Below are 14275 nucleotides of genomic sequence, written 5' to 3'. Positions count from 1 at the left end.
TATATGATAGCACAGTTAACACTGTATCAAGAAGTGTACAAATGGCAAGATATGGGTATAAACTTATAAGGATTGCTTCCAGTCAGCAATATCTCAAACACACCTTGCCTTTGGAGAGGCAGCTAAAATAAGTGTACAAATGTATGCCACCTTCACTATTAACATGTCATATTATGACAGAACTCTTTGCAACCCTTTACGAACTCTGGCGAATCCCATATTCTCTATGTTCACAAACGTTCGCCGCTCAGTGAGATAGCCCAATAAAAAAGGGACAAACATGAGCTATGTCTGTCACCTAGCTACATGTACATAAAAAAGCATTTACCTTGCTCATTCAACTATATTGCAATTACCTCGGGTCATTTTTTACTAGCCACTTCAAAAAGACCTGATCCTTTTTAACCCATTCCAAGCTTAATTCTGTGGTCTGCATTTATAGATTCAAATGACCCAAATTCAGCAGAGATCCTCACAGACCTACATTGTACAACTACATCATGCAGCTGTAAATGACTGCATTCCAGGAGTATCCAAACAAAAGTTGAAATTTTCCCCTTGGATTGCTAAAGAGCTGAGAAAACTTGTTCATAAGGAGTATGTGTTATTTAAGACAGATCACAGGTCAGGCCTGAAAACTGATTGGGAAACATACTGTAAAGTATGAAATGATGTCAAAAAACAATGCAGAAGTAATGGTGCATACTGGTTCTACGTAGACCACATGGTTATGTCTAATGACAATACACATAGGTCCTGGTCAGATCATGATAAGCAGTCATCTGCTCCTCATATGTTTGTTCATGATGATACTACTCTCAATGATCCTGACAGTATATCGCAAGCTTTTAATAATTACTGCACAAGTTATCCTAGATGAACCTCTAGACAGCTCGAGCCTAGTCCCTAAACTGAGTCAATTGTCTGTTTCTGCAGGTGAGATTATTCCAATGTTGCTCTCTCTTCCAGCAAATAAGTTTCACAAAAATACCTTCAGGCATTGCATAGATTCGTTGTATGGGGGAAATAGTGACATTTTAAGCATTTGACCTTGAGCATGTGCACCCAAAAGTTGATAGGCACAACTTCGCCCACTCATACATATATATGCCAAGTTTCATTAGGATTCCTCCAATGGTTTTTTAGTAACGCTGTCCACAAACTGATTTATGAAATGTTGAAGAGCATACATTCTAAGAGGACTTCAAAGTTCATTTGATGAAAATTGGTTTTAAAATGGCTGAGATACTGTAAAACGAGAAATGTTCGTGTACATTTGAATTTCACGAATTTTGCAAGCGCCATGATTCACAAAATTAAAATGCACACAAAAGTTCTTGTCTACACTAGATGCATTGAATGAAAGTGGAAATTTGCAAAAATTTCATGCCGCAAAAAAGGCCGTTGGCTCCAATACGCAAAAAAATTCATGCTGCGAACATATGTTTTACAGTATTCAAATACAAAATGATTCTAGTAAAAGGTGGGTGCCACCTTTTATTAGGATCACTTATTTGGGATAACTCAGCCATTTTAAAACCAATTTTCAAACTTTAAATTCCTCTTAGAATTATACACTTATTATCAAGTAACCCGTCACACTAATTCGGAATCAGCACGAATCAAGCAGAACCAGCCGGAATTAAGGATTTTCAAAATTCGTGCCACATTCGGGAGAAAAATTCAAATTCTAACAGCTTGGTAGGGAATGCTGTTCGAATACTTGGAATGCACTTCGAACCCTTCTCGAATCATTCTTGCACATTCTGAATGAATTAGCTCTCGAATGCTACTCGAATGTACTTGGAACGCTGTAGGAATATTCAGAATGCTGTTAGAATGCAGTCAGAATTTTTGAAAGCACTTCGAATGCCGCATGAGCGCGGTTCGATTGCTGCGCGAAGTCTGTTGGTCGGAAAGTGCCTCGAATGCAGTACAAACTCATTTTGAATGCGGTCAGAACGTTCCCGGAATGGCTACCAAATATACTTTGAATGTTCACGAATTCAAACAGAATGCAGCCCGAAAAATTAGAATACACTTAGAATGTACTTAGAATGCAACACGAATGTCCCGTGTGTGTCAAGAATGCCACCGGAATGGTCTCCGATAGCGTATAAAATGGTGATTTTCACCAGTCTCAACCCGATCATCCTTGGACCATCCTGACCATGTTGCTTTGATACAGCAAGACCTCCTTGAAAGAGAGTGTCTACGCCAATTACCCCCTGGGCAATTACCCCAGGCCCTTCCCGTGACCCTAACCCTACTCCTAATCCTGACCCTAATCCTAACCCTAACCCAAACTCTAACTCCAAACCTAACCCTAACTCTAATCTTTACTCTAACATTTTCACTAACCAGTATTTAACTGGGGGTAATTGTATGAGCATTTGAGTATTTGAGATATTTTGGCAGAATTTGAGGTGCAACACAATTCCGATTCTCCCTCAAATGAGGTCAGATTGTTTCAAATGGTGTTAGAATGCCGTAGGAACATTTAGAATGCAATCAGAGTCCAATTAGAATACCCTTCGAATGAAGATCGATATTTCTCCACTTCGAATGCTCCTCAAATGTTTTAAGCATGGGTAAAACATTCGGGCTGGCCACAAGAATGGGCCCAAATATTTGGGACGCACTCAGAATATCGTCAGAATTTCTAGAATGCACTTCGAATATGCAGGAATGCAGGAAGAATTTTCATTCTAACGGCATTCCGGCTTGTTCCGCCTCTAGTGTGACGGGGGTATAAGCAAAAAAAAAAATCATTATCAAACAAGAGACCCTGGGATTTTGCACTCACCTGAGTATTGCAGGTTCACCTTCTACGCAGTCGCTATGATATAGTCTGGTAGCTAAAGTCAGATTTTGGGCCTAACCTTGTTTTACCATCTGCATGATGTTTTTTTATAGTTTTACCCTATTTTGAGGTGCTGAATCCGAATTTGGATGATGCAACTCTTTCATCTTTGCGGGTTTTGAGATATTCAAAATGGCCACCAAAATCTGAAATTGCCTGATATTTCCTTATAAAGGGTGAAAAATTGGATGCAAAAATGCAGTCTAACCGCATTTCCAGGGTGCTGAATCCAAATCTGGATAATGCAACTATTGCATTTTTTAGGATTTTACAATATTCAAGATGGCCGCCAAAAATGGAAAAAAAGGGGAAAAATCGATGTTCTTTACCCATTTTGAGGGTGCTGCATCTGAAACTGAACAAAAAAACTCTTGCATGCCACAAGTTTTTTTGAGATATCCAAAATAGCCGCCAAAACCTGAAATTCTTTTATTAAGTATTTCATTATAAATTGTGAAAAACTGAAAATAATTTGATGGTTTTACCCCATTTCAAGGGTGCTGAATCACAATCTGGTTGATGCAACTCCTGTATCAATGAGGAATTTTTCATATCCAAGATGGCCGCCAAAAATGTAAATTCCAATTCAAATATTTTCTTATAAATGGTGAATTAATCACTACAAAAAAAATAGTATTACCCTATTTTGAGGGTGCTGAATCCGAATCTGGTTGATGCAACTCTTGAATTCTAGAAATTTTTGAAATATCAAAAAATTGTTATATTCATTTTGGCCGCTATCTTGGATATTTCAAAAACTTCAATGATGCAAGACTTGCATCAACCAGATTCGGATTCAGCACCTTCGAAATAGGGTACAATCATCGAATTATTCTCAATTTTGTACAATTTATAATGAAATACTTAATAGTAGAATTTCAATTTTTGGCGGCCATTTTGGATATCTCAAAATCGTGTGGGATGCAAGAGTTCTTTTGTCCAGATTCAGATTCAGCATCCTTGAAATAGGGTGAGAACATGACTTTTTCCAAATTTTTCACTGTTTCAAAGGATATATATTTATGGGAATTTTCATTTTAGGCGGCCATCTTGAATATTTTATAACCCTCAAGAATGCAATTATTACATCATCCAGATTCCGATTCAACACCCTGAAAATGTGGTAAAACTGCATTTTTGCGTTCAAATTTTCACCCTTTACAAGGAAATACATTGCAATTTCAGATTTTGGCGACCATTTTGGCTGCTATTTTGAATATCTCAAAAATCTCCAGAGTCAGATACAGTTCCATCGATATAGGGTATAACCATCAAAAAACATTGGGCGGATGGGAAAACAAGGTTCAACCTCTGGCACCCAGACTACAGCACTTACAATTTGAGAAAAGAAGATATGAAAAAATTCCTTAATTTGGAGGTTTGGCTGTCTCCCCCATCCAACTATGGGCATTGTGCTCCAGTCCCCCCGCCCCCCCCCCCCCCAATTTGTACAAATACATATGTATATTCTATCCCTCATACGATAATACAATGTACCTGCCAAGTTTGGTGAAAATTTGGCTTTTATCCTCAGAAGAAGATGAATATACCGTACACAATTAAGACCCCAATTTAGATCCCCCCCCCCCCCCCCCCCCCCCCCGGCTCCATGCGAGGCATCCTTGGATCTGCCATAAAGAAATTCGAAAAAAAAAAATGAACAAATTTGAAACTACAATCATCAATGTACTAACTCATAGTACATAACAACTGTAGCTCTATCACTGCTGGTTCTAGAGGAGAAGATTTTTGAATATTCTTTAATTTGGGGAAGTTTGGATCCTCAGGGGGCTCTCAAGGGGGAGCATAGTGCCCATTTGAACAAACTGAGATCCTATCCCTCTAGGCATGCTACCTGCCAAGTTTGGTGAAAATCCACAATGGGGCTTTCAAGAAGAAGATGAAAATGTACAATTTAGGCCCCATTTGGACCTTCCCTGGGCATCAAAGGTGACACCCCTGGCTCTGCCATGAACAAACTTTTGGACCTTCCCATTCCTTTTCCTGTGGGTGCTAAGGGGGGCACCCCTGGATCTGCCATGAACAAACTTGAAACTACATTCATCAATGTACTCACTCATAGAATTAACTTTATAGCTGTATCACTTCTGGTTCTGGAGAAGAAGATTTTGAAAGATTCCTTTTTTTTTTTTTTTTTTTTTTTTTTGGGGGGGGGGGATTGGGCTCCTCTAGGGGGCCCCAGGTGGGGCATGGTGCCCATTTGAACAAATACTATGGGATGTTACCTGCCAAGTTTGGTGAAAATCTATCATGGGGATTTAAAGAAGATGAAAATTTAAAGATGCATAACACAAGCCAGACAAAGAGCGATTGCAATAGAGCTCACTTGAGCTGAGCCTGGGTTGACCACTGAGAATGTTCACCTGTGTTGCTAGGGGTAACAAGCACTTTAACAACTGTACAACATTCAATTTGGAGCACCTTTTTCAAACACTTTTAAGGCTCATGTGCCATACCTGATTGGTGTACTTGTGACGGCTTCCTTGAAGATCTGCTGTGGTGTTCCTAACAACTTAATGGAGGATGCCATGATATCCACAAGACCTTCACTATATCTGTATAATGAAATAAAGGCAAAAAATGAAGAAATTTTGTTTTGCAATAGCAGCAACCTCACCCCTGTACAAAAGCAATGCAAATGATCTTTGTTCTATGAATATGCCTTTAAAAGAGTGAACAATTGCAATCATTAAGGTTTAATATAGTACACCTAAAATCTGTACTGTTTCATTTGCAAAGTTAATCGAAGTACTAAAATTGAAAATGTCAAAGTAAAACACATTGTAATCAAGGGTTGCCAATGTCACAGTATACCGGTACATTATTTTGTAGTGATGAGTGACCTGCCATCACATCACCCTAAAAAGAATTGCAAACCTTGCAAATCTTAAAATGGTAACACACTAGTAAGCTCAAAATATGACAAGACACTTAATGGGTCTAGCCCTCATCTGATTACAATATGTTCACCTCTCACATATTCTTGCAGACCTAAGAGGAAGGTATTTCTCATGCGGAACATAAACTTGGGAGACTTTAGGGGAATACTGTCCACTTCTATATTCCATTACACTAGTGATAACATCTACATGAAACAAGCTTGTGGAAAATTGTTTTTCAAAAAGAAAATCAATATATCGAAAACTAACCCCCAATTTGTTCCTGGCCCAAGGGGGCCACTACTTGATCTGCCACAAGAAAACCTGAAAGTGATTCATAGCACTGACTCATCATTTCTGATTTTTACAAAGTGATAAAACAAACTCCTCTAGTTTGGGGCTTTGAGGTGCCCTGAGGATCCCCTGGGGCCATGGTGTCCATTTAGTCTATCACCCACAAAGTTTGGTGAAAATTTGACCATGCATATTTACAAAGATGAATGTGTAAAAATTGGGACTGGCCCCACCAAAGTGGTCAACAATGGATCTGTCATAAACAAACCTGAAAATACACTTACTGTATTTACTTCAAGGATTTGTGCTTTTATGGAATAAGAGTTTTTAAAAGATTCTCTAATTTGGGGGTTCTGTGCCCCTCGTGACCCCCCAAGGGTCATGGTGCCCATTTGTACACATATATATCGCAAGTAGAAATTTGACAGTGTGTCTTCACGAAGAACATGAACGTGTGGAAAAAATACTGGAAAGCTAAGAGTCTGAAAACCCCATAGATCGAGGAAGCAGTGTTTGGCAATTTAACAGGCTGTTGATATCACTTCCTATAGAATGCTTGTGTTAAGGGAAACATCTTCTCTGGGGATAACTCTCTGAAAATGGAAGACAAAATTTGATCTGCTCAAGAGCATGTGAAACAGTTATGACTTTTAACATTTCAGCATACAAAAGATTTATAGAAGAAGGTTATATGCAGTTGTACTGAGCAGTCCTACAGAGACAGGAAACTTGTGTGTATTGTGAACACCAATTGATATTTTAAATATGGACAATGTGATGTTTACCTTCCTTCCTTTTTTGCAGCGGCAACAACTGATTGAAGACACCCTAGGAAGTATGTGAAGATCTAGAATATGACATGATAACATGTTAGAAAGGGACACAAAGGGAAAGAGTACACAAAAAGAACTTTCTACAGCTTGCAGCACAAACTGTGCATCATAAATAGAGTACACTGATGAGTGACAGGAACATTTTCACACATCAACCAATAACAAGGTGACGCAATATACATAATGTATACTGCACATTTTGAGCAGTTACCATTCTAATAGTGGTGACATACTGGTCACATTTGACTGGACACAATTCTGACTACCTGGGCTTTTAAAGCACTAGTTGACTAGAATTCATGGAGTGAAATCAGATGACTACAATGTAGAAGTTGCATAATATTATATATATATATATATATATATATATATATATATATATATATATATATATATATATATATATATTTATATATATATACCGGGTGTCCCCAAAAAAGCGGAACGGTGGATTTTCAGTACCTTGAGTTCTAAAAATGATATATGTTTTGACATCATTAGAAAGAGCATCTTCCGCAAAAGACAATGACACCGTAATCATTAAATTTGGTTCAGTACTTTTTATTCTATGCCAATTTCTGTAAATGCAGTCATTTTCTTATTTCGCTGGATTTTTGTGACGTATGAGATAACAATTTGAGTGCGACACGCGTTCCATATGGTGACTTGTGTAAGCTCAATGATCCATGTCAACAAAAGATACAGCTTTCACATTTGGCGAGCGCACACACAGACACAAAGACACACAGACACACACACACTTTTTTTTTTCCTGGCCCGTGCCCAATGTGAAAGCTGTATCTTTTGTTGATATGGATCACTGAGCTTACACAATATTCACCGTATGGATCGCGTGTAGCACCCAAATTATTATCTCATAAGTCTCAAAAATCCGGCGAAATTTTAAAATGACTGCATTTACAGAAGTTGAGGTGAAATAAAAAGTACTGAACCAAATTTAATGATTATGGTAGCATTGCCTACTACGGAAGATGCTCTTTCTAATGATGTCAAGAATCACTTTTATCACTTTTAGAACGCAAGGTACTGAAAATCCACCGTTACGCTTTTTTGGGGACACCCAGTATATATATACAATTTAACACAGTTTCCAAACTTTACATGTTTACTCTAAAATACACACAAATTGTAAGAGGTGAAGATGTCATCACCTCACAATTATCCCATTGGTTTGTACATTAGATTACAATTAACATTTTGGGTTGATTATTACCTCCGCCAAGGAAGGAGGAGGTTATGTGCTCTTTGGCATTGGTTTGTATGTTTGCAAAATAACTCAAAACGTTGTGCACGGATCAAAATGAAACTTGCATAAAAAGTCAATACTGACACAAGGAACACCTCATTCAGTTTTGGTAGTGATCCAGGAATTTTCATGGATTTTTGAAGGATTTTTAATTTTTTGGCATATAAGTTCAACAAACTTGGGGTTCAAGCTGCGCATACTGGAGGTTTACATATGTGCACTAAAGCGCATGCTCTGCTTGGGCAAGGCGCCATGCAATGGCTATTCCCTCTATATCAAAACTAGTAAAAGTACACTACAATTTATGCAAAGGAAATATTGACTTGTTGACATAATGAATAATAACCATGCTAAGCATACCCATAATCAAAACCAGAACTTGGTCTCTCTTTTTTTTTCTTATTTTGTCCTTTGCCATCAATGATCGCTCATGGCTGCAACCCACGAATTACTGTAAAACATGATATTTTTGCGGCATGAAATTTTCCCAAATTGGAGTCGACGGCCTTATTTCGGCCGTAATCTGGCAGAATTGCGAATCTCCTTTAACCCATTATTATGCCAGAAATCGGGTTTAAAGATTCAATGTTACACCTTTCTAAACTGGGATACAATGAGTTGCATTTTTCTTCTTTTCTTGGTCATAATTGGTGTAAAGAATTTATTTCCAGCAAAAAAATGACAGTTTGACCTTTTTAAGTAGTAATAATCACCAATTTAAAAAACTTACGCAGTTCTGCCAGATTAATCGTCGCCAAATTTTTGCTATCGTAATCTGGCAGAACTGCGTATCTCTGGTCACGTGCTCTGGTTGATCAGCCAGAACTGCGTAAGTCTTTGGCCATGCCGGGGGGTTTTCAGGCGGAACTGCGTATCTCTAGGAGATACGCAGTTCTGCCTGATAAGCACGTGTTTCATCAGGCAGAACTACATACATTTATCTCTTTTCGTCGTTAACCACCTGCTTATCAGCCAGAACTACATGTACGTATCTCGGTTTGTTTTCTACGGGTTGTCTATCGGATTTTACCATCCACCCCCCTTACTATTCAGCGGATGCAGTGTCATAACGATGAATATTTTAGATTGAGTACAAATTTTTACAATATTTGTTCACATTGTATAAAGTCATCATTATTGATTCACATTCAATTTCATTTTATCCATTAATTCGTAGTTGCCTCTAAGATTTGATGCATGCTGTGCAGACAAGATCTTCAGCATGTATTTAATTTCACAAAAGTTTGCTCTCATGAAATTTGCAAAATTAAAATGCACATGAACATTTGTTGTTTTAAAGTACCCTAGAGAAATATTGTAAAGCTATTAAAGCCAAGGCAATAAATTTGGCAGAATTTTGAACATTTTCCGGGTCTGCTACATGTACATATGGCTGGGCTGTGAAGTTGAGATTGAGTGAAGGATATGAATTAATGATCCCGAGATGAGACTGAGTCATGAGTGATATTACACAGTTGTGTCTCGCATATATTTCAGCTCAACAGCCGAAATAATGACATGGGCTGGTATTCTGATAGCACAGACTTACATGTAGTCTGAGACTAAAAGTCCAGATTAGTGGTGGATTATTTGCAACATTTAGGTGAGGCCTTACTTTTGGTATTCCGATACCAGTTTTCACCTGGACCCCCAACGAAAGTGTGAACTAAATCATACATTTCTTAGTCTCCCGCAGGGGGCAGTTTCAAGTCTGAACTAACTCAACAGCACGTACCGTACCGTTCGTACAGCATTGTTTGTACCATGGCTTGACTAATGGCTCATCTATTGAGACAGCTTGCAATGCGATGGTGACTAGAAAAATCTGCCCTAGTTTCACAGATTTGAACAGTGTGAACTGTGTACACATTTACACCAGCGTACAAATCTTTGAAATGCAATTGTCAACGTCAAATAATACTCTGATGACAGTAGGATGTGGTAAATTTTCCCTAGAGAATCTTTATCTGGTAATACATATATACCCTATTAAGAAGTTTAATGAAAATACAATGTAGGCATTATAATCATATGGGGGAAACAGGAAAAATTCAGCATTTGACCTTGACTTATGACCCTTGACCTTGATCGCATGCACCCAAAAATTGGTAAGCACAGCTTCATCCACTAAGACATGCATACGAAAAGTTTAACTTGGATGTCTCAAACAGTTCTTGTTGTTGTTGTTGTTGTCCATTTTCCATCTGTGAAGATGGCTGGATAGCCCATATTCAGCTACACTAAGCTGGTCTTCCATGGGGTCCAGTTGGATGTGGGGTGGGACCACTTCACCGGGTTAGACACCCTGCTCTTTGCGATGAATGAATAAAGCGGGATCTTTTACGTGCATGAGCTGTGACTCTCTCATACACGGGACCTCCATTTTATGTCCTATCCGAGGGACAGAGTGTTCTGCCTCTTGCTAGAGGGGACGGTATGTTTACACACAACATTGCTCAGTCCAGACTCGGGTTCGAACCCGGGCCGCGTGATCGTGAGGCAGACACGCTACCGACTGAGCCAACTCACCGCCCTTAAGTTATGCTGTCAACAAAATTGATTACGGACAGCCAGAAGTAGTGTATGAATTAACAGACAGCCCCAAGAAACATAATTCCTCTGCGACACTTTGTGGTGGAGGCATGAAAAGATATTCATATGACACAAAACATGTGGAAAGATTATATTTACAATGCTGCACAGTCAGATTGATGTTCAGGCATTTACAATGTGCACAGGACATTGGCAAGACTTTTACAAATACCAAATTACACAGATTACCATGTTTGTATCATGCAAAACTAGTATCATTATAGTATCTGTCAATATTAATAGAAAAAATGACTCATGTCCATCTAAAAGATATACATTTTCCAGGTAAGGATACCTGTATTATGAGAACAGTACTGCTATTCATCGCTCACCATGTTTTGTTGTTCAACAGTAAGGCCCAGGATCCTGTTGAGGAATTTCCCCACCTCACCCTGGTCCTTTTCACCAATCACCAGACTGTCATCTACCAACGAGGCCACACCCATCTGGACCAAGCAGTCCTGTCATAAGGAAAGTAAAGAGATGCACTAGCCTACACACAAAGATATGAAGTGTCATGCACTAGCAAATATTTTTAATGAAGCACTAAGAGTTTTATCCACATATAAGAAGAAGCATGTGAAACGAGAAATGTCACTTTTTGGTTATACAATACACAATAATATTTTGAGCCATTTTCAAAATAGGGGAAAAACTGTGAAATTACAGAATTTTCACTTGACTTTGATCCCAAGGCCCAAATCTTCCTCTACGGAATCATTGTGCAGTAACTCAAGTATATGTATATACTAAGTAATTGCCAATAAAAGTATAATCATATTGAGATCAACCTATAATACAAAACAAAAATAGATAATGTATTACAACTACAATATCTAATATCACTATTCTCAATAATTATTGAAATATAAATTGAGTTCATGTTAAATGTGTATGCTGGTCATTTATACTTATTAATACAGATGTGTTACACAGCTCAACTCAACACATTTACACAGCAAAAATAATCAGTTTGATTCAAAAAATATGTTCTCACAATCTTCTCTTCCTAAACATGAACTCTCATACCAAAATACATTCAATCTACACACAGCACATTAGATCAAATCAATTCAAATCAAATCAATAAATAGATAAATACTATATTCAAATTATTATAATACATGTATATATGAAAATAGTGTATGATATTTGCACATCTTTCTCCTTCTCTCCCTATCTTATACGTGTACTCTTCTAACTCTCATTCCACTAATACACATACTCTCTCATATATCTAACCAGCAAATATGTGACCCTGCATCACAAAACCAACAAAAAGTCGCCAGACATGGATTTTTAGTTAAGGGCAGTTTCTGAAAGAGCAGACTCTAAGCTTCAAATTATGTAAAACTCGATTCAAATGGACTTCCCTAACCTATCTCAATACTGGAAAGAAAGCACACACTCTGAAAAAGTGTGAACTGAGAAAAGAGGCTCTGAAGTACAGGGTCTATTCAAGCACTTAATCTTTACCAAGCCGTGCTAGCAGTGAGATGAGAGGGACAAAACACAGGATGTAAACAACCGGAGCAACAACAATGAAGAGATTATCAGATTAAGCTGAAATTAAGCATGCTCTATTAACACATTCTGTCCATAATTAATGCCAACTTTCAAATTAGTAGCATTATCCTTTTAAAAGTTAGTAGACTTGAAAGTGAAGAGTATGCAAAGGATTTCAAGAAATGAGAGGGGGCCTCTAAGACATAGCTGATCATTCTACTCTCCCCCCAAAAAAGGTTGTAGAAAAAACTGCTCAAAACACACTTTCCCATTCATTTTATGACCCCAAACTTAAGAATAACGGAGAAAAAAGATAGCTCTTTTAGAAAATATGAAAAGCTCAAGATTGACTCGGTTGACCCATTTCACATTTTTTTGAGTCCTCATGTAAAATCAAGGGGTGCGACTTTTTGTTCGTTTTGTGATGCACGGTCACATATACACTATTGTATCTAACCCACACTCTGTGTTATATTATTGCAAATTTTTGCACCAAAATTTAATCTCACATAACAAACAACAATAAAACGCTGAAACGTAACATTATGAAATACTTTGAAACGTTTCGAAGAATAATGATATAAGGAAAACACAATTATACTATTTCAACTTGTCGTTAAACCCTTGACCCTGTGGTCCACGACCTTTCCTATAATGATAATAGACTCTCTGGCAACGCATACTGTGCACACCATAGTTTAAAAAAAAAAATACTTGCAGGCATTACATCTTCACTATGTATATGAGGGAAATAGTGAATGCTCTGTGGCACTTAATCGAGGAGGCATAAAACAACTAGAAATGGCGCTATGGCGACTGGTATGCCTCCGCCATAATGCATGATTCTCCTAATAGGTCTAAATAGTACATGTGGACAATGTGTGATTACATTTTCACAAAATTGGCAAAATACTAAAATGACAAGTTTGTCACAAATGTGTTGAATGTTCACCTTCCTTGACCTAGGTTTAATTGGATGAATAGGAGAGCATATACTTGTGATTTACGGACTTTAACTTGACTTTGACCCATTCATACGTTTATGCATTGAGTAATTTTCAAGGTATGGGGAAAAAGTGCAATTTCTGTATTGAGTAGTAAATTGTTACCATTTTCATCTGGCCTTTGACCCTAAATTCATAAGATAATCACTGTCAGGCAGAACATGCGTAACGTATACGTTTCAAGATAACTTGAGCCACTTCTGAGATATGGAGGAAAAACTTATTTCAGCACTTTCACTTGATCTTTGACCTTTGAGGCAAAAACAAAAGAAAAAAAAACTTTCCAGAGAATCTCTATTAGGTTATACATGCATATACCTAGTGTAACAAAAAAAAATAATAATCGTGCTGGCATTGCATAAACATGAAGGAAATAGTAAAATTTTGAAGTGTTGCCCTTGACCTTTGACCCCTGACCTTTGACCCCATGAACCCTAAATTGTCTAGATAATCACTACCAGTCAGTTCATGTATATACTATGTTCCATGGAGATACCTTGAACAATTTCCAAGGTACAGAGAAAAAAGGTGAAGTTTTGATATTCTTACTTGACCTTTTGACCTTTGACCTTTGACCTCATAACCCAAACTTTCACCAGAGAATCTTAATCGGGTAATACATCTATACACTAAGTTTCTAGAAAATATCTTCTGGCATTGCATAGATATGATGGAAATAGTGAAATTTTATGTATTTGACCTTGACCTTTTGACCTTTGACCTCGAGCATGTGCACCCAAAAGTTGATAGGCACAACTTCACCCCCTAATACACATACATGCCAAGTTTCATTAGGATACCTCAAAAGGTTTTGATAGTTACCCTGTCCACAAAATTTATTATGGACGGACGGAAGGACGGACAGAAGGACGGACGGACGGACGGACGGAAGGGCGGACGGACGGACGGACGGCTAACGAGAGTATGCTTGTGTGGCTAGGAGAACAATAGTGCACAATAGATGGCCTTTATTCCGTCAGGCTTGTGTGGCTAAAATTTTTGCTTGTGTGTCTATT

The 14275-nt window shown here is 37.9% G+C and overlaps 1 protein-coding gene across 1 annotated transcript in view; it reads right to left on the bottom strand.

Annotated features, from left to right (window-relative positions):
* The window catches only part of LOC139708186 (uncharacterized), a 125149-nt gene that overhangs the window by 23906 nt on the left and 86968 nt on the right, over positions 1–14275 (bottom strand). The window contains exons 23-25 of the mRNA XM_071620160.1: positions 11082–11210; positions 6843–6904; positions 5341–5439 (exon numbers count right to left, since the gene is read on the bottom strand). Of these exons, the coding sequence (XP_071476261.1) occupies positions 5341–5439; positions 6843–6904; positions 11082–11210 (290 nt within the window). The remainder of the gene's footprint in view (positions 1–5340; positions 5440–6842; positions 6905–11081; positions 11211–14275) is intronic.

This window comes from Diadema antillarum, unplaced genomic scaffold, assembly GCF_040938485.1.
Source record: "Diadema antillarum isolate AM-2024a unplaced genomic scaffold, OU_Dant_1.0 seq00001317_RagTag, whole genome shotgun sequence".
Lineage (NCBI taxonomy): Eukaryota > Metazoa > Echinodermata > Echinoidea > Diadematoida > Diadematidae > Diadema > Diadema antillarum.
Note: the sequence above shows the minus strand (reverse complement) of the source record. Positions and strands in the feature narration are given on the sequence as shown.